At 42.6% G+C, this 26,032-nt stretch overlaps 1 protein-coding gene across 5 annotated transcripts; it reads left to right on the plus strand.

Annotated features, from left to right (window-relative positions):
• On the plus strand, positions 1-25,982 carry LOC110488555 (uncharacterized). 5 transcript variants are annotated; one of them, XR_002468434.3, is made up of 7 exons: positions 1-138; positions 4,149-4,394; positions 4,893-5,003; positions 5,107-5,170; positions 6,880-7,080; positions 13,652-15,440; positions 16,729-17,397. XR_002468434.3 is itself a non-coding variant. In XM_090198154.1 (6 exons), the coding sequence occupies exons 2-6, from the start codon at positions 4,190-4,192 to the stop codon at positions 14,958-14,960; spliced, it is 1,845 nt and encodes a 614-aa protein (XP_090054280.1). In that variant the 5' UTR covers positions 1-138; positions 4,149-4,189; the 3' UTR covers positions 14,961-17,397. The 5 variants fall into 5 exon arrangements, 2 of the variants coding, with proteins under 2 accessions (XP_090054280.1, XP_021416479.1); XM_090198154.1 differs by having other exon boundaries at positions 4,938-5,003; positions 13,652-17,397; XR_016486229.1 differs by lacking the exons at positions 1-138; positions 16,729-17,397 and adding an exon at positions 23,024-25,982 and having other exon boundaries at positions 2,139-4,394; positions 4,938-5,003.
• Positions 25,983-26,032: the final 50 nt, after the last annotated feature.

Here is a 26,032-nt window from a genome sequence, read left to right on the forward strand (position 1 = left end):
AGACATGTACGCAAAACAACGTGCTTCACAGGAAAAAAATATTAATAAAAAACAACAGACATAGAGAATAAAAACAAAATAATAATAACAAAAACTGAAAGACTGAAAAGCACCCTAAGGAAAAGCAAAGCTAAAAAGGTATGTTTTAAGATCTCTTTTAAATATGCCCAAAGTTTCTGCCCCTCTAGACTTCTCTGGCAGGCTATTCAGGAGGCAGGGGGCATAGTAACTAAAGGCAGCCTCTCCAAGCCTCTTAGTCCTAAGCATTGTAATAGTGAAAAGGCCAAAGGACCTGAGGGACCTACTGGGTACATAACTCAAAAGCATGACTGATATGTATTGGTGTGCACAATCGTGGTTTGATTTAAAAACCAATAGAAGAATCTTAAAATGAATTATAAAACTCACAGGCAGCCAGTGCAGAGACTTTAAAACCAGTGTAATTTGTGCTCTCCGTCTCGTTCTTGGTCTATATGTTTTGCAATTTACAAATGGCTTTCTGGGTAGACCAGACAGGAGAGAATTACAGTAGTCAAGTCTGCTTCTAACAAAAGCATGGATGAGTCTCTCTGTAAGCCTGAGATAGAAACGGCCGCACCTTGATAATGTTCCTCAGGTGGTAAAAATCTATTTGGTCACATTCCTAATGTGTGATTCAAATTTGAGGTCAGAATATAAAATGACACCTAGATTTTTTTTACCTGGTGTTTTATCTTTATTGCTTGTCAAAATGTGCGGCCAGATTCTGCCTCTGTGCTTTGGCTCCAATAATAGGTACCTAGGTTCACCATACCAGTTTTTAGTGCAGTGGGGAGTGATTAACAATAGATTTCATTTCTTCAGATAACGCAATTAAAAACTGTTTTGAAGAAGGTGGTGGTGATAGGATCGAGAAGGCAGGTAGAAGGCTTAAGTTGTGCTATCACTTTCCTGAGTATGTCTGTGTCAACCAAGGAAAATAACTCCATAGTGCCTTTGCGTGATAGACTGGGGCACATATCATCAAACTTCTCATCGGGTCTTGATTGACTGATACCTAGCCAAATGTTTGCTATCTTATCTCTGAAATATGCAGCAAACTCATCACATCTAGATTGCAAGGAAAGTTCATATAGGTTTGCAAGGGTAGGATTGATCAATTCATCAATGGTTGAGCAGAGCACTCAAATCAAATCTCTCTAATTATTCTGATTATTAGCAACTTTGACTGTATGTGAGGTAGGCCTACATAGACCTACCTCACAGACAGTAGTCTATATCTTCTGGTTATCCAAACTAATTTGTAGTAGTTTGTAGTTTTAACAGGACTACTATAATAATCGTTTAAAATGATTTAATGGTTAGCCTAGATTAATTGGACCAATTGGATGAATTGTTCAAATATAACAGTAAAAAAAACACTGGTTATTTTCCCTTTAAACAATAATTTTCCCTTTAAATAACGAATCTCGTCCCTTCGGTTTACTCCAGAGCAGCTCTCGTTCAGTCAGACAACAAGCGCACCTCAAAAGACTTACTACAGGAGATCACACACCTATGGGGATAGCATCCACATTTACTAGGGGTTCCTAATGTTTCGGAAATAACGTGAGTAGGGCTCGTTAAATAATGATCAAGGGGGATGTTTTATTATAGGTTGTCGATGGGCGGGTGGGATGTTCAAATCAGCAAGCGAACCTGGGGAACGTATGATGCAGCAAATTAATTGCGACTATGTTGTTATGCTCAGCGATAGATGCAGTATTACTATGCAATTATATTATTATAATTAATATATATATATATATATATATATATATATATATTTGTGATTTGGCGCAGCATTGTGTCATTGATTAATTATGGAAGAGCGCCTGTTTTAGTCAGGATGATGGAGCGTATCATACACTCAAGTGCATTCTCGGTCAAGTTCCGACTCAGACAAGACTCAGCACGAATATCTGGTTTTGTCACATTTGTCATTGTCAAAATTCCATCATATGTGTGCGTGTCGTAGCTAAACTAGCGCATTTACAAAGCCAAGGGCAGATGTGCCATCATGGGCAACGAGGCCGCCCAAAACTTGTAAAAGATCGAGTGCACTGCGGGATGGTCATGGTCACTCTGTTCTGGGTCTTCAAGGCTACTGTTGCAGTCATGGGCCACCGCCGCTCACGTCACAATTTATTAACGGACTTCACTATTTATGTTTAAAAGGATAGTACAAAAGTTGAACTTGAACATTCCTAAATGCTGTCTGACAAAGGATGCACTATAATCCGTGTATAAAGGTGTTCTTACTAAATAATAGTGATTAAAGTCTTTACAAAATCTAAACAAACTTGAAGTAAACTACAGTGTTTCCATAACAAAATTTGGAAAGATCTTAAATAGGTTAAATGTATCCATTGATCAAAATTCTTCATGATTTTTTCAAGGGCTTCTGTCACCCACCTAACCAACATGCTAGTTGGTGGCTATTGCCTAATAGCTGTCTTGACTGTCCATTGCCGGTCTTTAGTTTATAGTGAATTATGTAAGCATGTAGCTGTAGTGTTTTTTGTAATAGGATTAGTAACAGCAGGACAGGTAGTCATCACTGAGCTCAAGGTCACTTGTGTAGCCCTAGACGTGAACTTGAACTGAGCCAATTTATGTTGATGATGCAAGTAATGCAAATATGCCCCTAAACACTTACCCTCCCCAAAAACATTTACTGCACAGCTGTGCATTCTTCACAGTTTAAGTTATAGTAAAGGTTATCTGAAAATAAGTTGATATTCAAAAGGTCATGTATGTCACTGAAGGAGTCAGAATGTGGAAACAGTCAGCCATGGTGAGTAGAAGTCAGGTATATTTGATATGACACTAATCTATGAAATTCAAATGGCCAATTTGTAGCTAGTTTGAAATGATATGAATCTTTAGGAAATAAAAGGGCATCAGCAGCAGGCATCACAAATAAACAAAAGCATGCATCACAAATAAACAACAGCATGCATCACAAATAAAAATCGTTGGCTCAATTGAATCACATTTTTTTATGCTATTCTTAAAAATGCTGTTTGCAGTGTTATTAGTGCAGAGCTTGCTGTCAGTGACAGGGAAAAACACAGTATGTTGCTGCAGTGTCATCAATGTGTGTGTTCCTGATGGAGTGCATTATATTGCTGAGTCACCTCAAGATTATCTGTGCTTATGCTGATGCAGAGATATTCTGCCCCATATTTCAGTTTGCTCGTGTCCTTTCCTGTCATTTTTTGCTGCAAATTCAATGTTTACTGCAAATTACCTCATTGTAATTCAACAGATTTACTGAGAATCTATAATCAATTGATGTAAGTCTGACAGAACATGTCAGCTGTATACGGGACTGGTCCTCTTGTGACTGTGGCACTAGACTAGTGACAGCCTTATCAGTAAGTGGCATGATTTAGAGGGACAGATAGACTGTACATTTCACAGAAACATTAGTTGCCATACATTTCCAATTCCACCCACATATTGTAAAAATGTCAGGCTGGGAGAGTAGGCAGAAGGGAATGTACTTCTTTTCTTTAGAGGGACACAAGAATTCTACTGCTGCTGGGGAACTGCAATGAAGTATATGTCTGAACTGCTGGAGTGATGGGCTTTAGGTGGTTGTGTCTAGGCCCTCTGTAATAAAAAATATGGACCAAAATATTGACCAACTTCCTCTGTAAGCAGAAGCTTCAAACTTTAATTCACAACTTTAAAAATAACATTGTAGTACAAACATTGAGTTATTTTGCTGGCCAGGTTTTACAACCTATCAAGTACCATACAACGGAATTTGAATTAATGAGTCACCGATGAATACCTCACTCCATGGCCTGTGGAATTTAGCACAGTGTGTCTGTGTTTGTGTTGGTTAAGATGCCCAGTGAAAAAACAGAGGGTGTGTACCCACTGGCCCAGCTCTGCCTGCTGAGATAGATAAAGTTGGCTTTAGCACGGAAGCTGAGGGTGGGGGTATCTATTTCACACAGGAGGCTCAGATGGCCAGACAAGACCACGCACGCAGGCCCATCAATGCTGCTGAATGGATCAACAGTTGACGTCTGTTAAGTGTGGTGGGGGACCCCCTTCAAGGTTTCATCACTGACTCTACAGTACAGTACATATGTATGTGCCCATTGCCTATTTAGGACTACGGTACAGATAGAGGGTGAGTGAAGACTGCTGAGAGATGACGGACCTGGAGGCATCGACAGTGGGTGAACCCCCTCCTCCATACATGATCTTCCTCCTGGTTTTCTTCTTCTTCATCACGGGCCTCCTGGGTTTCCTGGTCTGCCACCTTCTGAAGAAGAAAGGCTACCGCTGCAGGACAGGGGAGGAAGAAGATGAAGATGAGGAGGAGTGTGAGCAGAAACTGGGACCAGACAAGAATGGTAAGTATCACCAGGGAAAACAAGGATCTGTCAGAAATAGTTTTATATATTGGCTTTGATCTATCCATTGATGTCAGGATCGGGGATATGGCTTGAAGAAGTTAACAAGCGTCCACTATTGATTTTTGAGGCAGATACATATGGTATGTGTGACTTTTTTCAGAGGTGTCGGTTTTTATCAAAAGGGCCTTGGCCCTTTCCTAAACAGGAAACAGAGGAACTCTGTTGTACTATTTAGTTTAAGAGGATGTTATTCAGCTTGAATATAATTAATTCCTATGTCAACATTGGATACTCACAAATAAGTCATATTTTCCATATTAAATGAAGCCAGCCCATCAGTGGATGCTTTAGTTGAAATAAACTACCTTAAAGGAGCTGTAGAATCGGTTGATTCACACAAACATAAATAAGCTCCTTTTAAAAATGGTTAAAACAGGGTTAAGGTCGACAACATTGAGAATTTCCTTTAATAATCTCGAATGATGACGGAGCAAGCTTGGGGGCAAGCTACTTCGCCAGACAATCTTTCATGTATTACAGATGATGAAGAAGAGGACCATCAAGACACTGTTGAACAAATCCTGAAGTGCATCATTGAAAATGAAGGTAGTAACTCGAGAAACAACACAATATACACTAGATTTTGTCAATACCTTAGGAATTACACTTTAAAATAAGTGTATTTTTTGTGTTCTGTTTTGCCTTCTAGCCAACATGGAAGCCTTCAAGGAGATGCTAGGAAAACAGGATATTTGTGAACACCGTGATCCTACGTATGTATAGATAATACCAACTTTTTTGATTTGGTTATGCTATCTATTAGTCATGTAAGTGGATTCACATTCACCTTGTCTTAAAAATATACTGAAAATAAGTACACTTAAAATGTGAACTGTTTTGATTCATAAAATGTAAGCATAGCTTGTTCAAACATTAAGCCTCCTTTAGATATAAAACATTGATTTACATGATGTTTAGTTCATCTGACTGGCATTACTCCGTGGTTGTATTATCACCCTTGGTGAAAGTCTTTTAGTGTGCAGAGCTAAGGTAAACAAGCACCTTACTTCCTAAGATCACCAACTCTCTCAAGTAATACAGTCACAGTTCCTTTTAGCACTTAAACAAAACAATCTTTATGTGGTACATAATACATATGGTTCAAATGTAGGTCTTCTGTACTCTGTGTACTATACTACAGGCTTTTCCCTTCTTCTTTAGGGTGTGGAGTTTTCAGAGAGGCCACAATAATGGGTGTACATTTCACTGTGCCTGTAGTAGTCAGACGGAGTCTGGATGAAGTGTATTGTGTGTAGCTTGTATTTATCCTGGGACCAGATGGTAGCTTTACAGTGGCGTGCCCAGCCCCTCTGTTCCTGTGTCCCTGTAGACAGCTGTGTATGCAGTCAGTGTCTCTTACCTTGGGCTGCCTGTCCCATAGGGCCACCTGGCTTATTGTTGCCCTGCTGCATCCGCAGCTCTATTATGGGGTCTGATCTTTACTGCTGTGTTCTGAAGCAAAACACAAATAGCCTCTCAACATATTATGCTACAACTGTATGCCAACGAAGTGTTGCTCACATCCATATAAAGCATTTGAGGAAGATACAGAACAAGAGAAAACATGTATTCTACTACTACCCACATCCATATAAATAAACAGTGGTGTAAAGTACTTAAGTAAAAACACTAAGGTACTACTAAAGTAGTTTTTTGGGGTGTCTGTACTTTACTATTTATATTTTTTGACAACTTTTACTTTACTACATTCCTAAAGAAAATAATTTACTTTTTACATTTGAGACTTTTACTCAAGTAGTATTTTACTGGATGTCTTCTACGTGAGTTATTTTCTATTAGGGTATCTTTACTTTTAATCAAGTATGACAATTGGATACTTTTTCCACCACTGCATGTAAAGCATTCTAGGTTGAGATGATCGAGGGCATTTGAGAGAAACTCCGACCCAGTGATGTGCTGTGGTAATATAGCTGTGATGTGCTACTAGCGTACTAGAGAAAGGAAAACTGATTTATGCTTTTTAATTAAATCCAGATTCTTACTTGGCACCTCTAGGTTGAGTGTTTTAGTGTTCCTGCCTGTTTGCCAAGCTAGTGCTCAGACTGATAGCAGCCTACAGGGCTGTGGCATTCGTTGGCCACCCATTCGTATTCTTCCCACACTCTCCTCTCTTAGCCAGCTTCAGCACAGCTACAGACACCTCCCCAGGGACGCTGTAGTCCTGATGGGAGGGAGGTCACGGACAGAGGCGGTCAGCGTCGGGAACCAAGGGACTAATAGATCACACTAGAGATTCATATTTCACAGACAGATTCCAATTAATATGCTATAAACAGGCAGCTGCTTCTTGGAAAAGTGTCTTTGTCTTTTAATGTTTTTGCTTAGTCAGGGTTCTATGGTTCAGTGTGTTTAAATGGAAAATACATATGACAGAGTGATTCCTTCTTTGTCTTTCCGAAAGGTTACTGCGCAAAGAGAGCCTGGGGGGTATTCCACCTCATCACCACACCGTGCACTCTGGAGCCCAGCTTGACCACAAGTCCTGCACGCTCTGTGTGCAAGGGCGCTCCAAGAAGGCCCGACGCCGGAGCCGTGTACCTCGGACCATTAAGCCGAGAACGCCGGGAGAGAGGAGAGAGTCCACTGTGTTCGCTGTGGGAAGGTGAGTCACACTGGACTGCTCACTAATATTTGACAACACAATACATTCATATTTATTTATTTACACTCTTAGAAAAAATGCTCCAATAGGGTTATTCGGCTGTCCTTATAGGAGAACCCTGTCTGGTTCCAGGTAGAACCCCTTTGGGTTCCATGTAGAACCCTCTGTGGAAAGGTTTCTACATGGAATCCAAAAGAGTTCTACCTGGAACCAAAAGGGTTCTAGCTGGAACCAAAAAGGTTTCCTCAAAGGGTTCTCCTATGGAGACAGCCCAAAAAAACATTTTAGGTTGAAGATAGCACCCTTTTGGTTCCAGGTAGAACTATTTTGCGTTCCAAGTAGAACCCCTTCCACAGAGAAGTGTAGAGTGTAGCCAAGTAAGAGTGTAGCCAAGTATACTTAAGTACACTGCTCAAAAAAATAAAGGGAACACTTAAACAACACAATGTAACTCCAAGTCAATCACACTTCTGTGAAATCAAACTGTCCACTTAGGAAGCAACACTGATTGACAATAAATTGCACATGCTGTTGTGCAAATGGAATAGACAACAGGTGGAAATTATAGGCATTTAGCAAGACACCCCCAATAAAGGAGTGGTTCTGCAGGTGGTAACCACAGACCACTTCTCAGTTCCTATGCTTCCTGGCTAATGTTTTGGTCACTTTTGAATGCTGGCGGTGCTTTCACTCTACTGGTAGCATGAGACAGAGTCTACAACCCATACAAGTGGCTCAGGTAGTGCAGCTCATCCAGGATGGCACATCAATGCGAGATGTGGCAAGAAGGTTTGCTGTGTCTGTCAGCGTAGTGTCCAGAGCATGGAGGCGCTACCAGGAGACAGGCCAGTACATCAGGAGACGTGGAGGAGGTCGTAGGAGGGAAACAACCCAGCAGCAGGACCACTACCTCCGCCTTTGTGCAAGGAGGAGCAGGAGGAGCACTGCCAGAGCCCTGCAAAATGACCTCCAGCAGGCCACAAATGTGAATGTGTCTGCTCAAACGGTCAGAAACAGACTCCATGAGGGTGGTATGAGGGCCCGACGTCCACAGGTGGGGGTTGTGCTTACAGCCCAACACCGTACAGGACGTTTGGCATTTGCCAGAGAACACAAAGATTGGCAAATTCGCCACTGGCGCCCTGTGCTCTTCACAGATGAAAGCAGGTTCACACTGAGCACATGTGACAGACGTGACAGTCTGGAGACGCCATGGAGAACATTCTGCTGCCTGCAACATCCTCCAGCATGACCGGTTTGGCGGTGGGTCAGTCATGGTGTGGGGTGGCATTTCTTTGGGGGGCCATGTGCTCGCCAGAGGTAGCCTGACTGCCATTAGGTACCGAGATGAGATCCTCAGACCCCTTGTGAGACCATATGCTGGTGCGGTTGGCCCTGGGTTCCTCCTAATGCAAGACAATGCTAGACCTCATGTGGCTGGAGTGTGTCAGCAGTTCCTGCAAGAGGAAGGCATTGATGCTATGGACTGGCCCACCCGTTCCCCAGACCTGAATCCAATTGAGCACATCTGGGACATCATGTCTCGCTCCATCCACCAACGCCACGTTGCACCACAGACTGTCCAGGAGTTGGTGGATGCTTTAGTCCAGGTCTGGGAGGAGATCCCTCAGGAGACCATCCGCCACCTTATCAGGAGCATGCCCAGGCATTGTAGGAAGGTGATACAGGCACGTAGATGCCACACACACTACTGAGCCTCATTTTGACTTGTTTTAAGGACATTACATCAAAGTTGGATCAGCCTGTAGTGTGGTTTTCCACTTTCATTTTGAGTGTGACTCCAAATCTAGACCTCCATGGGTTGATAAATTTGATTTCCATTGATAATTTGTGTGATTTTGTTGTCAGCACATTCAACTATGTAAAGAAAAAAGTATTTAAGAATATTTCATTCATTCAGATCTAGGATGTATTATTTTAGTGTTCCCTTTATTTTTTTGAGCAGTGTATAAATAATGTAAAATTACTTATGTTAAGCAAACCAGACAGCCTCATTTTCTTGTTCTTTTAATTTACGGATAGCTAGGGGCACGCTCCAACACTAAAATATAATTTACAAACAAAGCAGGTGCTTAGTGAGTCCACCAGATCAGAAACAGTAGGGATGACCAGGGATGTTCTCTTGATAGGTGTGTGATTTAGGCAATTCTTCTGTCCTGCTAAGCGTTCAAATTGCTTTTAGGTGTCAGGGAAAATGTATGGAGTAAAAACTACATTTTACTTTAGGAATGTAGTGAAGTAAAAGTAGTCAGAAATATAAATAGTAAAGTACAGATACCCCAAAAAACGACTTAAGTAGTACTTTCAAGTACTTTTACTTTAGTACTTTAAACCACTGAAACTACTTTCATATATACTTCAATTTTTTTTTAAACTGCTACCAGGCTATCTTCAGATGAGTCTTGTGACCATATTAGAGCAAAACAACCGACATGTACAATATATACACAAAAGTATGTGGACACCCCTTCAAATGAGTGAATTTAACCATTTCAGCCACACCCGCTGCTGACAGGTGTATAAAATTGAGCACACAGCAATGCAATCTCCATAGACAAACATTGACATTAGAATGACCTTAAGGATGACTGTCAACGTGGCACCGCCACAGGATGCCACCTTTTCAACAAGTAAATTCATCAGATTTCTGCCCTGCTAAAGCTGCCCCGGTCAACTGTAAGTGCTGTTATAGTGAAGTGAAAACGTCTAGGATCAACAACGGCTCAGCCGCAAAGTGGTAGGCCACACAAACTCACAGAACGGGACCGCCAAGTGCTATTGCGCTTAAATAGGTTAAATAGAGTGTAAAAATAATCTGTCCTCGGTTGCAACACTCACTACCGAGTTCCAAACGGCCTCTTGAACAGTGGTGGGAAAAGTATCCAATTGTCATACTTGAGTAAAAGTAAAGGTACCTAAATAGAAAATGACTCAAGTAAAAGTGAAAGTCATCGAGTAAAATACTACTTGAGTAAAAGTCTAAAAGTATTTTGTTTTGAATGTATTTAAAATATCAAAAGTAAATGTAATTGCTATAATATACTTAAGTATCAAAAGTAAAAGTATAACTCATTTCAAATTCGTTATATTACGCAAACCAGACTGCACCATTAAGAAAAGTATTACGAATAGCCAGGGTCATACTCCAGCACTCAGTGCATTTGGAAAGTATTCAGACCCTTTGACTTTTTCGCCCATTTTGTTATGTTACAGCCTTATTTAAAAATGTATTACATTGTTTTTTCCTCATAAATCTCTACACAATACCCCATAATGACAAAGCAAAAAAGTTTGAAGTTTTTGCAAATGTATAAAAAAAACTGAAATATAAAATGTACATAAGTATTCAGACCCTTTACTTAGTACTTTGTTGAAGCACCTTTGCCAGCAATTACAACCTCAAGTCTTCTTGGGTATGACGCTACAAGCTTGGCAAACCTGTATTTGGGGAGTTTCTCCCATTCTTCTCTGCAGATCCTCTCAAGCTCTGTCAGGATGGATGGGAAGTGTCGCTGCACAGCTATTTTCAGGTCTCGTCGTGGAAATGTCCTCTATTTACCAAATCATGAGAGCAAACCACACACACACACACGTCAGAGTTAGTTATCACAAAGTCCATTTTTAATTATATGAGCTCTATCACAACCCTGTGACTCTCAGATCAATTCAGTGTCTATCAATGAATTCTCTGAGAGTCCCTTCCACATTTCAACTTAGTTCCTTTATAGCAAAGACACACACAGGATAAGACAGCATCGGCATAATTCATCGTTCAGCTTTGTCTCCTAAAACATGTTCTTTTTTCAAACTCAGAACCATAAACCAATCCTCCATATCAACAGGCATATATCAAATCCATCCTATCTTGACAAGATCACAGAGACACACTGACTGGCACACAGACATTGTGGAGCCAAGAGATACGCGCTTGACCTCTCCCCTCTCTCCAGCCCAAACAACTTAGTCTTGACATAGAACAGATACTGCAACCCCGCCTCAGTATTATACAAAAATAACATTCTGATGAGAAGTAACTTACAAACATATGATGAATATAAAACATCTTACCTATGTTACCAACCAATTCTGATTATTCCCCAACACTCTCCAGAGATGTTTGATCGGGTTCAAGTCCGGGCTCTGGCTGGGCCACACTCTGGCCACTCAAGGGCTTTCAGAGACTCAAGGGCTTTTTGTTCCGAAGCCACTACTGCGTTGTCTTGGCTGTGTGCATAAGGTTGTTGTCCTGTTGGAAGGTGAACCTTTGCCCCAGTCTGAGGTCATGAGTGCTCTGGAGCAGGTTTTTATCAAGGATCTCTCAGTACTTTGCTCTGTTCATCTTCCCCTCGATCCTGTTCCCCACAGCATGATGCTGTCACCACCATGCTTCACCTTAGGGATGGTGCCAGGTTTCCTTCAGATGTGACACTTGGCATTCAGGCCAAAGAGTTCAATCTTGGTTTCATCAAACCAGAGAAACTTGTTTATCATGGTCTGGGAGTCCTTTAGGTGCCTTTTGGCAAATTCCAAGTGGGCTGCCATGCGCCTGTTAATGAGGAGTGGTTTTCGTCTGACCATACTACCATACATGTCTGATTGGTGGAGTGGTGTAGAGATGATTATCCTTCTGGAAGGTTCTCCCATCTCCACAGAGGAACTCTGGAGCTCTGTTAGAGTCAGGTTATTGGTCACCTCCCTGACCAAGGCCCTTCTCCCCCGAATACTTAGTTTGGCCGGGCAGCCAGCTCTTGGAAAAGTCTTGGTGGTTCCAAACGTCTTCCATTTATGAATGATGTAGGCCACTCTGTTCTTGGGGACCTTCAATGCTACAGACATCATTTGGTACCCTTCCCCAGATCTGTGCCTAAAAACAATCCTGTTTCGGAGCTCTACGGACAATTCCTTTGACCTCATTGCTTGGTTTTTGCTCTAATATACACTGTCAACTTTGGGACCATATATAGACAGGTGTGTGCCTTTCCAAATCATGTCCAATCAATTGAATTTGCCACAGGTGCACTCCAATCAAGTTGTAAAAACATCTCAAGGAAGATCAATGAAAACAGGATTCACATAAGCTCTAGTTTGAGTCTCATAGCAAAACGGTCTTATATAAATAAGGTATTTCTGTTTAAAAATGTTAATACATTTGCAACAATTTCTAAAAACCTTTTGCTTTGTCATTATGAGGTACCATGTGTACATTGATGAGGAAAAACATGTATTTAATACATTTTAGAATAATGCTGTAATGTAACAAAATATGGAAAAGGGGAAGGGGTCTGAATACTTTCCGAATGCACTGTAATTGACAAACAAATCATTTGTGTTTAGTGAGTCCATCAGATCAGAGGCAGTAGAGATGACCAGGGATATTCTTTTGATAAGTGTGTGAATTGGATCATTTTCCTGTCCTGCTAAGCTTTCAAATTGTAACTAGTACTTTTGGGTGTCAGGGAAAATGTATGGAGTAAAAAGTACATTATTTTCCTTAGGAATGTAGTGAAGTAAAAGTTGTCAAAAATATAAATAGTAAAGTAAAGTACAGATACCCCCAAAAAACTACTTAAGTAGTACTTTAAAGTAATTTTACTTAAGTACTTTAGACCACTGCTCTGGAAGCAACGTCAGCACAATAACTGTTCATCGGGAGCTTCGGGAAATTGTTTTCCATGGCCTAGCAGCCGGACACAAGCCTAAGATCACCATGTGCACCAAGCATCAGCTGGAGTGGTGTAGAGCTCGCCGTAAAGTTTGTCAAGTTTGGTGAAGGAGGAATAATGGTCTGGGGCTTAGATCCAGTGAAGGGAAATCTTAACGCTACAGCATAAAATGACATTCTAGATGATTCTGTGCTTCCAACTTTGTGGCAACAGTTTGGGGAAGGCTCTTTCCTGTTTCAGCATGACAATGCCCCCGTGTACAAAGCGAGGTCCATCCAAAACTGGTTTGTCGAGATTGGTGTGGAAGAACTTGACTAGTCTACACAGAGGCCTGACCTCAACCCCATCAAACACCTTTGGGATGAATTGGAATGCCGACTGCAAGCCAGGCCTAAGTCGCCCAACATCAGTGCCCGACCTCACCAATGCTCTTGTGGCTGAATGGAAGCAAGTCCCTGTAGCAATGTTACTACATCTCATGGAAAGCCTTCCCAGAAGAGTGGAGGCTGTTATAGCAGCAAAGGGGGACCAACTCCATATTAATGCCCATGATTTTGGAATGAGATGTTAGACTAGCAGGACCAGGTGTCCACATACTTTTGGTCATGTAGTGTACGTGTTCTAAAATACTTTCCGGGATGTGTCCTGGTTTGACAGACACCGATCTGCCACCTTCCACCGCAGATGCTGATATCTCTAGCTTAAACTGACAGATTTTGATGTTTTTGTTTTTATTGTGCTCATTCGACTCTAGGGGGTTTAGGATTTAGGATTATGAGGATTCAGAGGCCTTTGTGTTTGTGTTTAAGTACTTTACATGAGTACAGTTATGCTATGTAATGTCCTTATCGTAGTGATGTACTTAATAGAGGTCCGTGTACCTACAGGTTCCGAGTCACCCACATGGACAAAAAGGATCAGGGGTCTGGCGACCAGTTAGACCAATCGGAGGCTCTGGATAGTGAGAAGGGGGATGAGGACGACCCCCAGAGGAAGGAGGGGTACAACCTGCGGAGCATGTTCAAAGACGTCAAAACGGACAGCACCAACGGTGTGGTTCCCATCGTGGCCAAGCGGAAGAAGAGTCTGGTTCTGTTCTCCCCACGCAGAGATAGTGATCCAGTGGGGGCCAAAGTGCCACTGAGCCAGCCCATGGTAGAAGAGGAACCCCTCTTCGCTGCTCCAGTGCAGACCTCCAGCCCTGTGAAGATCCTGTCGTCCCAGCCCAGCCTGGACTCTGGTGCACCTGACGACACTGAGATGGCTCCTGTTAAAATGTACCCTACTAGGGTCACTTTTGTAGTGTCCCCCACAGAGAGTCCCGTACCAGTCTCTCCCAACGCGAGTCCAAGAGGCGTCTCCCCTCTAACACCCCCAATGCAAGATTCCCCCACCACCACCCCAGTACAAGTCACCCCCATGACCCCTGAGATATTACCCCTTACCCAAGGCTCATATAATAACCCTAGTCTTAGCGCCTTAAATGTCTCTCTTACCCCTACCCCTGTACAAGCCTCTCCAACCTCTAACCTCTTGAATGTCTCACCTGACCTGTCCTCCAGAAATGTGTCCCCCTCCCCTACTCATTTAAATGTTTCTCCTACCCCTTTCCCCATACAAGTCTCCCCTGGCCAGTCGTCCAGAAAAGTGTTTCCTTCCTCTAGCCCGTTAAATGTCTCTCCTGCCCCTACCCCCTTAATGGTGTCCCCCACCACTCTACCCCGTAGCATTCTAAAGAATACTACTACTTTTGTCAAGGTGGACGAAACCTCACCCACCACGAAAGGGCCAGAGGACAAGTTTGAGAGCCTTGCTACTGTCAGGGCCGACAAAGTTTCTCCCACTGCTGTTCCTGTGAAAGTCTGCCCCACTGTGGACCCCATGAAAGTCTCCCCCACCTCAACCTCCGTCAAGATCTCCCCCACCAGCGGAGGCCCTTTAGAGGACAAGCTGGAGGTGGGGAGTGTTACCATAGTCAAAGCCAGCCCGGACAGTCAGATGGAGTTCTATGTGGTGCGTACGGCTGAGTTAATGAAGGAGGAGGAAGAGGAGGACCCTGCTGTGGCTCAGAGCCCCCCAGAGAAAGGGAAGGATGATGAGGTGGAGATGGAGGACATAAAGGACTGTCGGGTCAGCCAGGAGGAGGGTGTGTCTCTGGAGGAGAAGAGATCAGTGCACAGTCAGCACAAGTGGTGAAAGAGAGAGAGAGAAAGAGAGATAGAGAGAGGACACGCTGGGATGGGGGAGGGGGAAAGACTGGCCACACCCAACTGTGACAAACGGATATATTGCAATACTACGGAGGTAAACCGAACCAAGCCATGCCAAAACTGAACTATACCAGACTGAGACTGGCTGTCTGGAACCAACTAGACCTTGACGGCGGGGGCGTACCAGCAAGGCTGTGATTTATTCATTGATATAGACAAGTTGTGGTTAGCTAAGCACTGGCACCTTATATCCAGATGTATTGATCTTAAAGGCTTGCATAATGTGGCTAACAGCACTGCTACAGTACTACTTCTATTATCAACAGACAGTGCAAGCCCAGGCCTCCATCTACAAGTGCACTTTTTTTGAAAACACTGCTCACAGACTGCATTTTACAACAATCAACTTTAACCCCAACAACAATCAACTACACCACAGTGTAAATCGACCAACAGCAAATAACGGGTAATATCTGTGTATTCTAATTTATCGTCAGTCCGATCTCTAACTCTTCTACATCAGCGGGGGCTGCTGAGGGGAGGACGGCTCATAGTAATGGATGGAACGAAATAAATGGAATGATATCAAACATGTGGTTTCCATGTGTTTTATAACATTCCATGTACTCCATTCCAGCCATTATTATGAGCCGACCTCCCCTCAGCAGCCTCCACTGTTCTATAGAGTTGAAGTCGGAAGTTTACATACACCTTAGCCAAATACATTTAAACTCAGTTTTTCACATTTCCCTGACATTTAATCCTAGTAAAAATTCCATGTCTTAGATTAGTTAGGATCTCCACTTTATTTTAAGAATGTGAAATGTCAGAATAATAGTAGAGAGAATTATTTATTTCAGCTTTTATTTCTTTCATCACATTCCCAGTGGGTCAGAAGTTTACGTACACTCAATTAGTATTTGGTAGCATTGCCTTTAAATTGTTTAACTTGGGTCAAAAGTTTTGGGTAGCCTTCCACAAGCTTCCCACAATAAGTTGGGTGAATTTTGGCCCGTTCCTTCTGACAGAGCTGGTGTAACTGAGTCAGGTTTGTAAGGCCTCCTTGCTCACACACGCTTTTTCAGTTCTGCCCACAAATTTTCTATGGGATTGAGGTCAGGGCTTTGTGATGGCCACTCCAATACCTTGACTTTGTTGTTCTTAAACCATTTTGCCACAACTTTGGAAGTATGCTTGGGGCCATTGTCCATTTGGAAGACCCATTTGCGACCAAGCTTTAATGATGTCTGGAGATGTTGCTTCACCAGTCCCTCTTGCAGCAAAGCACACCACAACATGATGCTGCCACCCCCGTGCTTCACGGTTGGGATGGTGTTCTTCAGCTTGCAAGCCTACCCATTTTTCCTCCAAACATAACAATGGTCATTATGGCCAAACAGTTATATTTTTGTTTCATCAGGCCATTTCTCCAAAAAGTAGGATCTTTGTCCCCATGTGCAGTTGCAAACCGTAGCCTGGATTTTTATGGCAGTTCGGAGCAGTGGCTTCTTCCTTGAAGAGTGGCCTTTCAGGTTATGTCGATATAGGACTCGCTTTTACTGTGGATATAGATACTTTTGTGCCGGTTTCCTCCAGCATCTTCACAAGGTCCTTTGCTGTTGTTCTGGGATTGATTTGCACTTCTCACACCAAAGTACGTTCATCTGTAGGAGACAGAATGCATCTCCTTCCTGAGCGGTATGACGGCTGCATGGTCCCATGGTATTTATACTTGCATACTATTGTTTGTACAGATTAACGTGGTACCTTCAGGCGTTTGGAAATTGCTCCCAAGGATGAACCAGACTTTTGGAGGTCAACATTTTTTTTCTGAGGTCTTGGCTGATTTCTTTTAATTTTCCCATGATGGCAAGCAAAGAGGCACTGCGCATTGAAGGTAGGCCATGAAATACATCCACAGGTACACCTCCAATTGACTCAAATTATGTCAATTAGGCTATCAAAAGCTTCTAAAGCCATGACATCATTTTATGGAATTTTCCAAGCTGTTTAAAGGCACAGTCAACTTAGTGTATGTAAACTTCTGATCCACTGGAATTGTGATACGGTTAAATATAAGTGAAATAATCTGTCTGTAAACAATTTTTTGAAAGAAATGTTGTGTCATGCACAAAGTAGATGTCCTAACCGACTTGCCAAAACTATAGTTTGTTAACAAGAAATTTGTAGAGTGGTTGAAAAACAAGTTATAATGACTAAGTGTATGTAAACTTCCGACTTCAACTGTATATACCATACTATGGAATTAGAGCCAGAAACTGCCTATGAGTAACTCAAGGTTCCCTTTCAGTTGGTCACTCGGTATAACATACTATGAGGAGTCACCTGAAGAAAACTAAAAACACGCCCAACGGGCCAATAAATGCAAAGTTCGCTCTCAGAAGCCCCAACTTTCCTAGCCATAACACCTGGGCTCGCATTCATTTCCTCAATTCTCCGTTCTTCAGCTCGCCTGAAGGAGAACTTGTCACTCGATTTACAAGCACACAAAGATTACTGGATTCGGCTCTGTACTCGTCCCCAAAGATGTTGCGAGTTTTGGGTCTTGGTATCGGTTTTTGTGTTAGCTAAAAGCTAATTACTTTCTGCTCTGCTTGTGTAGCTAATGCTTCGTTGCTTGAGTAGGTTTTGTGTTTGCAAAAAGCCAACTACCTCTGCTGTGCTTGTGTAGCAAGTGCTTCCTTGCTTAAGTAAGATGGTCAAAAAGGCTAACCTGCTGGATTTGAACCTCCGACCATGGCCTAGGGCATATGATTTCACAATGAAATTGAAAGATGCTCACAAGTGCTGTCCTGTTTGCCTGGGGTGGAAACATACACTCAGGCTGCCTTGGCATGGACTAGTTCGTGTGACTGGTGTCACCGGCTGAATTTAGACTGAATTTAGACTCTATTGTATGTTGACTTCTTAGATTGGGGTTACTGAAGAAGTCCTTTTCTTTAAAAAAAATTGTTTTAATAATGGCGGCCTGGGAGAGAGGGGCTGTTTTGTGGTTGGAATTGTTCCCCTCCGTCATGCAGGGGACTGGGGTTCAATTCCCTGATGGGCAACCCAGCCAAGCTATGGGCTAGTTGGCTGGGTTCTCTTCTTCCCTGAAGGGCAACCGCATTCTGGAAAGGATGTGGTGTCTCTGACTGGTTCTGGGGGGTTTTCGGAGAAGGAGGTGGATGAGCTAGCTCAGGCAGCTTCATTTTTCTACCACGGTTGTCACGTTGAGCTGCAGAGCAGTGGCCGGCGGTATGGCTGTCCTTCGCAACTGAGGTAGCCCAGGTTGGGGAAAGTTTTACCACCTGTGATGACTGCGATAAAGTGTCACTTGACTCTCTTTACGTTTTTTGATTTGAAATAACTCACATTCAGCCATGTTGCATGAAATGTGGAACTGTTTTAGAGGGGGCACGTTTCGCTTGCTTGCTAGTATGGAACGCTAGTTAGTCACCTGGCCTCTGAGGCAAACAGAGAGGCTAATCCTTGTCCTTTGCTCCCATATAGAGCATGGCTTGCATGCTAGTTGGTCATAAATAACCTATCGGAGCCGGGAGAATGAGTTTTGGGAAAGCCAATTTCGCCGAAGGAGTGTTTGGCTCAGCAATGGAGTCCATGCAGTCCCGTTCTTAGAAGAAGCAAAAGCAGGAAGGAGAAGTGCTTTCCTGCTGGGAAAAAGCATGTGAACGCCCGTCCAACTCTATGACTAGGAGACTCGGTTATGATATCTGGACCCCGATCTTTTTCATATGCAGGGCCTCGATGTCATGCACCACTGAGAATGACAAATAAGGGCACTTTCTTTTGTTTGTCAATGGTGACGTTGTGCATTTGCATTTTGGTAATTTGGTGGACGCTCTTATCCAGAGCAACTTGCAGTAATGAGTGCAATGCTTCTACCCAAGGGTCTATGGTGTCCAAGGGTATCAAAAGTATGGTATCACCCATATGTGACCATAAATCAGTCTCTTCCCTGAGTCAGACACAAGGTTGTCGGGAGTGGTGGCTGTGAGAGGACATGACAAAATAACCACATTATCCCAGTCCTCAAGGTGGTGCTCCGCCCCTGCAGATGACAATGTATGGGAGGTTGGCCGTGTGCTCCGCCCAGTGGTGGGCATGTGAGGTGTCACCATGGGTGTGTCCTAGCACCTGTTTTGAGAGAGGACATTTCCTCACTTTTTTGGAAGTGGGCTATTCGATTGGTTCTTGTGTTAGAAGTACAGAGCGGTTGGTATAGCCGGTATTCCCAAGTTCCTAAGAGCAATGGAATGCTGCATTCAATCATGGACTTGTGTGGTTTGGACAAGCACCTTAATAAGGAGAGCAAGTTCAAATTACTCATGCTTCTGAGGCTACTAGAGTTGAGGCTTCACCGCGATTGGTTCACGTAGCTACGTGTCTGGGTGCATCTCGCCATTGCCATCAGTTGCTTATGATATCCCCATCGTGCCTGAGGGTGTTAACTCCTTATAGAACCCTGCGACTGTTGTTGCCATTGTCTGGGTAGTGTCCTGCAGGGTGATCACGACAGACGCATTTTCACTGGGATGACAAGCGCTGTGTGTGGGCTACTCGGAAAGTGGGATTTGGTCGACAATTACCTGGAGCTATTGAAAGCACTAAGGCGCTTTCTTCCGATATTGGAGGGCCAGCATGTGTTGGTAAGTTCTGACAACAGTCTCTTTCTTGAACCTGGCTCGTTATCTGCTCATAGGGAGTAATGGGCGTTTCGTGTTGCTCAGGGTGACATACCTTCCAGATCTCTCAACGTGGGTGTGGATCTACTTTCCAGGGTGGGTCCTCTCTTAATGGAGTGGAAACTCCACCCCTCGGTGGTTGCCCAGATATGGGATCTGTTCGGCAAGGCCTACGTAGATCTTTACACATTGTGAGAAAACCACTAATTGCTGCTTGTTCTTCTCAATAAAGGATCTGGGGAACAAATACTTTGGCACATCAGTGGCCTCAGGTTTGGCTTTATGCTTTTCCTCCGGTGGACCTCATTCAGGCCACCTTGAAAAGGTCTGTCAGGAGGGTCTGTTGTTGATTTTGGGGGCCAGACCACCCTGGTTCCATCCACCTGTTAGGCGGAGACCTCTGGAGAGCTCCGTGTTGTCGGTATCTGTTGTCCCAGGTGCACGATATGTTTGGCATACACAACTGTAGATATGAAATATGTGGGTTTGGCCCCTGAAAGGCTGAAATTGGCGGCTAGGGGTTTATAGCCTCGAACTTGATTATGACTATACAGTCGGGCACGAGCTTCCTCTAACGTCTAAGTTGTGCGCGTTTGAGAGTTGGTGTAAGATTAAAGGATTTTCTCATTTACAGAGCTCTTTGGTGGACATGTTGATGTTCTTGCAAGAGCTTTATGAGCAGGGCATTTCTTTTTCTACACTATAAGTTTGTGGCAGCCATCTTCGCGTGTCATGTAGGGATTGATGGCTCTACCCCGGGGTTTCATCCTCTGGTGGTACGGTTCCTGAAAAGCGTGCGTCGGCTCAGACCAGTGTCTAAGTCTATGGCACCGACCTGGGACCTGGATTTGGTCCTGGACACATTGTGTGAGCCTCTTTTTGAACCATTGGAGTCTGTGGACCTGAAGGTCCTTTCCTAGAAGACTGTCCTGCTTATGGCCTTGGCGGCAAAGTGCGTTGGGGCGATCTCCATACGCTATCAGTACACCCTTCCTGTTTGGAGTTTGCGCCTGCAAGGTGGTGTTACGTCCTAATGCATCTTTTGCTCCTAACGGTTAACCCTAATTCCTGCAGCTTTTCAGCTGTTCCCTGTCTCACCTCCTTCGTTTGCTTCCAGCAAACAAAGGAAGTTGCATGGCCTGTGTCTGGTGCGTGCTTTACGCACATACAGTATATGGATAGGATCAAGGATATCCATGTTTGTGACCAGTTTTTTTGTCTGTTTCGCTAATCCAGCTTGGGGTAGGTTGCTTTCATCTTTCTCATTGGATTGTGGAGGCTATCTAATTAGCATGTACAGCAAAAGACAAGGGTTACCTAGCGGTGTGCATCCTCGCTCCTTTATGGGTGTGGCTGTGTCTTGGGCATTGTTCAGGGGAATTATGATTCTTGATATCTGTGCTGCAGCGAGTTGGGGTTCCCCACAGGCCTTTGTGAGGTTTTATCTCTTGGACAAAACTGCTCCCAGTGTGATTCATAGTGTTCTTATGGCTGGGTCCGGGAGTTAGACAGAGCGCAGATTGTGCATTTATCCGGGTTGCTACAGTTTCCTTGTGGGTTTGAGCCTTGGACTGCCGTGGTTCGTTGATGAGGCGGCACACAAATGCTAATTTTCAAGTCACAGCAGATGCCCTGTTGGTTTAGACTTGCGGCTCCTTGTGTGAGTTCTGGCATTCCAGACTCCTTGGGTCTCTGTGGGAGCCTTTTTGGAACCGGTAGTGTCTACGGACTTGGGCCGCCGTGGTCGATGTTAGGCAGCGTTTTGTCCGGGTTACCACAGTTTTCCTGTAGATTTGAGCCTTGGGCTGCCTTGATGGGTGGCAGTGCGCAGTATGCATTTGTCAGGCAGCGGCAGGTAGAATTGGGCCAGTAGTGGTTAGAGCGTTGGGCCAGGAACCGAAAGGTAGCTGGGTCGAATACCCGACCCTGTAAAACAACACATTTCACTGCACCTATCCGGTGTACAGTACGTGACAATAAAACATATATTTTTTAGGGTTACCACAATTCCCTGTAGAGCCTTGGGCTCTGGTCAATGCTATGCAGTGCACATGTGTGCTTTACCAAGTCACGACAGGTGTTCTGTTGTTTTGGACTTGCAGTGCCTTGTACAAGTTATGACATTTCAGGCTCGTAAGGTAAATAACTATTGTTCTTGGAACCGTGGGGTCTATGCAGTGGCAGCGTGTCAGTGCGCTTAACCAAGTTGCTGCAGGTTCTGGTTATCTATATGGGGCTCTGACAGTTCAGGCCTCATGAGGCTCTGACAGATCATATGCCTCTCGGATAAGTGTTAGGGAAAAATATGGCTTCTATAACCCCTTTCTGGAGCCTGTGGAACCTTGGTGCTTGGGCTGCCGTGGGCCTCCTAGTTTGGTACCCCCTGAGCCGGCTTTTGGTATGATTGTATGTCCCCATAGTATGTTATGCCGAGTGACCGACTGAAAGGGAATGTACAGTTATGAATATAAGTAATGTTCCCTAAAGGAAGGAACGAGGTATAACATATTTTGGCCCTGTGCCGTCAGGGTGTTTTGGGCTCGCTGTAGTGGTACTGATTTGAGGAAATTAATGCAAGCCCCGGTGTTATAGCCAGGAAGGCGGGGCTCCAGAGGGTGGACTCTGTATTCATTGGCCCGTTGGGTGTTTTTAGTTTGCTTCAGGTGTGATTGGTCGTTAACTCTCCATAGTATGTTTTTAATTTTTTACTTTAGTTTATTTAGTAAATATTTTCTTAACTCTATTTTCTTAAAACTGCATTGTTGGTTAAGGACTTGTAAGTAAGCATCACGGTAAGGTGATCTCACTATACCTGTTGTATTCAGCGCATGTGACAAATAAAATGTAATTTTGTTTGTATGTTATACCTCATTCCCTCCTTCAGGGAACAGTAGTTATATTCATAAATGTACGTTTTTATCTAGCCATCTGAAATAAATAGTCCTTAAACAACTATAACAAATACTCAATCATATTTCAGTCTGAATAGTGCTATTAGCCAATGACTTTTAGAATAAAATGTTAAGGTACTGGAACATATTATTATTGTTGTTTATTTGTTTACTTGGAAGCATACAGGAGCAACGTACAATCCAAAGTATTATTCTGATCCTATTTTAGAAATTATATAGAAATCATAGGCCAGCACTGTAGTTGATAAATACACATCATTAGGATGCTAGTTTATTTATTGTGATTCACAGTATTCATTTGTTTGGAAGTAATTTGTTTACTGTCAGGGTGACCTCACTATTCCCACTGGACTACATACTCTTTGGCAAAGAAGACACTCAGATGCTAATAGTTAGAATGTGTTGTTCTGAACAAAAACATATATTTTCAGGGGTGTATTTACAAGGAACGAAGTAGAAGCAAAAGGGCCGAAATATGGAGGGACCTACCTGATTTTGTCCAATGAGAAAGGTTTGTTTTTGTTTTCCGTTGCAAAGCATTTTGCTACGGTGTGCACTAATGAATATCCCCCAGATCTGTAGTAGTGAACAGTGTTTCCCTCTATTGTATACACACAGTACACATCTCACCTCTTCTCTCTCATCGATTCCCATTTCTTCTCACTACACTTCATCCTTTTAACAAAATGCCAATGTGATTTTTAGGCTGTTTACACAGGCAGCCAAATTCAGATCTTTTGCCCAATTATGTGAAAAAGATCTGATTGGTCAAAAGGCAAATTAGTGGCAAAAGATCAGAATTGGGCTGCCTGTGTAAACACAGCCTTGATGTGAAACATATTCTATGTCAAGAAGGCATTAAGGCTGTGTAATTCTTTTTGCACAACATATGTCTTTATTGTTATGCAGAGAATACGGTTTTAGCCATGCGATGACAATATTCCTGAGCTTTACTTGACTTTATGGAAATAATGTGCACTGTTGAATACCTGTTTATTTAATCTAGATTTGCTTCCTTAATGTCAACAGGGATGTAATTGAATATTTGTTGAAAGTGAAGACATCTGTGTCAATTTACTACAGATGCATTGAACTTAGAAAGTGTAAGGTTTTGATGTGACTAAATCCTTAATTGAATACTTGTTTTGAAAAAATGTATGATTTTTGTTTTGTCAAGGAAGCAAATGCCAGGTTAAAGGACTGTGATCCACTTCAGAATGTAAAGGGTTGATCAGATTTGAATGGGATTGTTTGTGTAGCCTTGTAGAGATAGTATAAACATTTAAAATTATAATACGCAATAAAGAACAGCTAACATAACAGTGCTTAAATGCATTAGATATACTGTTTACTTTAATATACATCAGTGGTGTGAGATGGTCAAGAAATGAAGAGCTTACTGTATGCCACAGTCATAAATGTTTCACCAGCAAATAGTACTGTCACTATACATGTGAATGGTAATATGGTTACAGCTCCACCAAGCACAGAATATGACTGATTTCAATTAAGATTTAATGTTTTCAAATGAACTGGTAAACAAAAGCACACTAAGCAAAGCAATATTTTTGTTACCTACATTTGGTCCCTTCTGCTGTTTATGGCTGCTACATGTATTACCAGTTCACAGCAATTACCTAACTCCTCAAGTAGTCTCACTCTGTGTTCATTGAGTTTAAACTATATCTAAATGTGTTTGTAGTGGCATTAGAATCATATATTGCATGTGTCTTAATTGACAGAAGCTGGAAAAACATAAGGTAAACATACATGGATGTACAGAACCAGTTTGGACACACCTACTCATTCAAGGGTTGTTCTTTATTTTTACTATTTTCTACATTGTAGAATAATAGTGAAGACATCTAAACTATGAAATAACACACATGGAATCATGTAGTAACCAAAAAAGTGTTAAACAAATCAAAATATATTTTATATTTTTGATTCTTCTTTGTAGCTACCCTTTGCCTTGATGATAGCTTTGCACACTCTTGGCATTCTCTCAACCAGCTTCACCTGAATTTTCCAACAGTCTTGAAGGAGTTCCCACATATGCTGAGCACTTGTTGGCTGCTTTTCCTTCACACTGCGGTCCAACACATCCCAAACCACCTCAATTGGGTTGTGGTTGCGTGATTGTGATGGCTAGGTCTTCTAATGCAGCACTCCTTCACTCTCCTTCTTGGTCAAATAGCCCTTACACAGCCTGGAGGTGTGTTGTGTCATTGTCTTGTTGAAAAACAAATGATAGTCCCACTAAGCTCAAACCAGTTGGGATGGTGTATCGCTGCAGAATGCTGTGGTCCCCATGCTGGTTAAGTGTACCTTAAATTCTAAATATATCACTGACAGTGTCACCAGCAAAGCACTCCACACCTCCTCCATTCTTCACGGTGGGAACCGCACATGCGGAGATCATCCGTTCACCTCCTCTGCATCTCACAAAGACACGGTGGTTGGAACCAAAAATCTCAAATTCATCAGACCAAAGGACAGATTTGCACCAGTCTAATATCCATTGCTCATTTTTCTTGGCCCAAGCAAGTCTCCTCTGCATATTGGTGTCCTTTAGTAGTGGTTTCTTTGTAGCAATTTGACCATGGAGGCCTGATTTACACAGTCTCCTCTGAACAGTTGATATTGAGATGTGTCTGTTACTTGAATTCTGTGAAGCATTTATTTGGGCTGCAGTCTGAGTTGCAGTTAACTCTAATGAACGTATCCTTTCAGTAGAGGTAACTCTGGGTCTTCCTTTTTTTGTGGTGGTCCTCATGAGAGCCAGTTTCATCATAGCGCTTGATGGTTTTTGCGACTGCACTTGAAGAAACTTTCAAAGTTTTTTTTTCTGGATTTTCTGGATTGACTGACCTTCATGTCCTAAAGTAATGATGGACTGTCATTTCTCTCTGTTTATTTGAGATGTTCTTGCCATAATATGGACTTGGTCTTTTACCAAATAGGACTATCTTCTGTATACCACCCCTACCTTGTCACAAAACAACTGATTGGCTCAAATGCATTAAAAAGGAAACTAATTCCACAAATGCCAAGAGTGTGCAAAGCTATCATCAAGGCAAAGGGTGGCTACAAAGAAGAATCAAAAATATAAAATATATTGTGATTTGTTGAACACTTTTTTGGTTACTACATGATTCCATATGTGTTATTTCATAGTTTTGATGTCTTCACTATTATTCTACAATGTAGAAAATGGTAATAAAAATAAACACAAACCCTGGAATGAGTAGGTGTGTCCAAACTTTTGACTGATACTATATACTATTAATCAACAACCTGATGATTTGAGTATGTCTCAAATGTGAAAATGCAGCTGTACAACAAATAATTATTAAGGAATCAAAGTATATATTAAAGCTATGAATTTTATCTTGTGTCCATATTACTAATTTTGCAGTTGACTTGCTTTTAACACAATT

This window comes from Oncorhynchus mykiss, chromosome 14 (assembly GCF_057628025.1).
Source record: "Oncorhynchus mykiss isolate SJ-2025 chromosome 14, ASM5762802v1, whole genome shotgun sequence".
Lineage (NCBI taxonomy): Eukaryota > Metazoa > Chordata > Actinopteri > Salmoniformes > Salmonidae > Oncorhynchus > Oncorhynchus mykiss.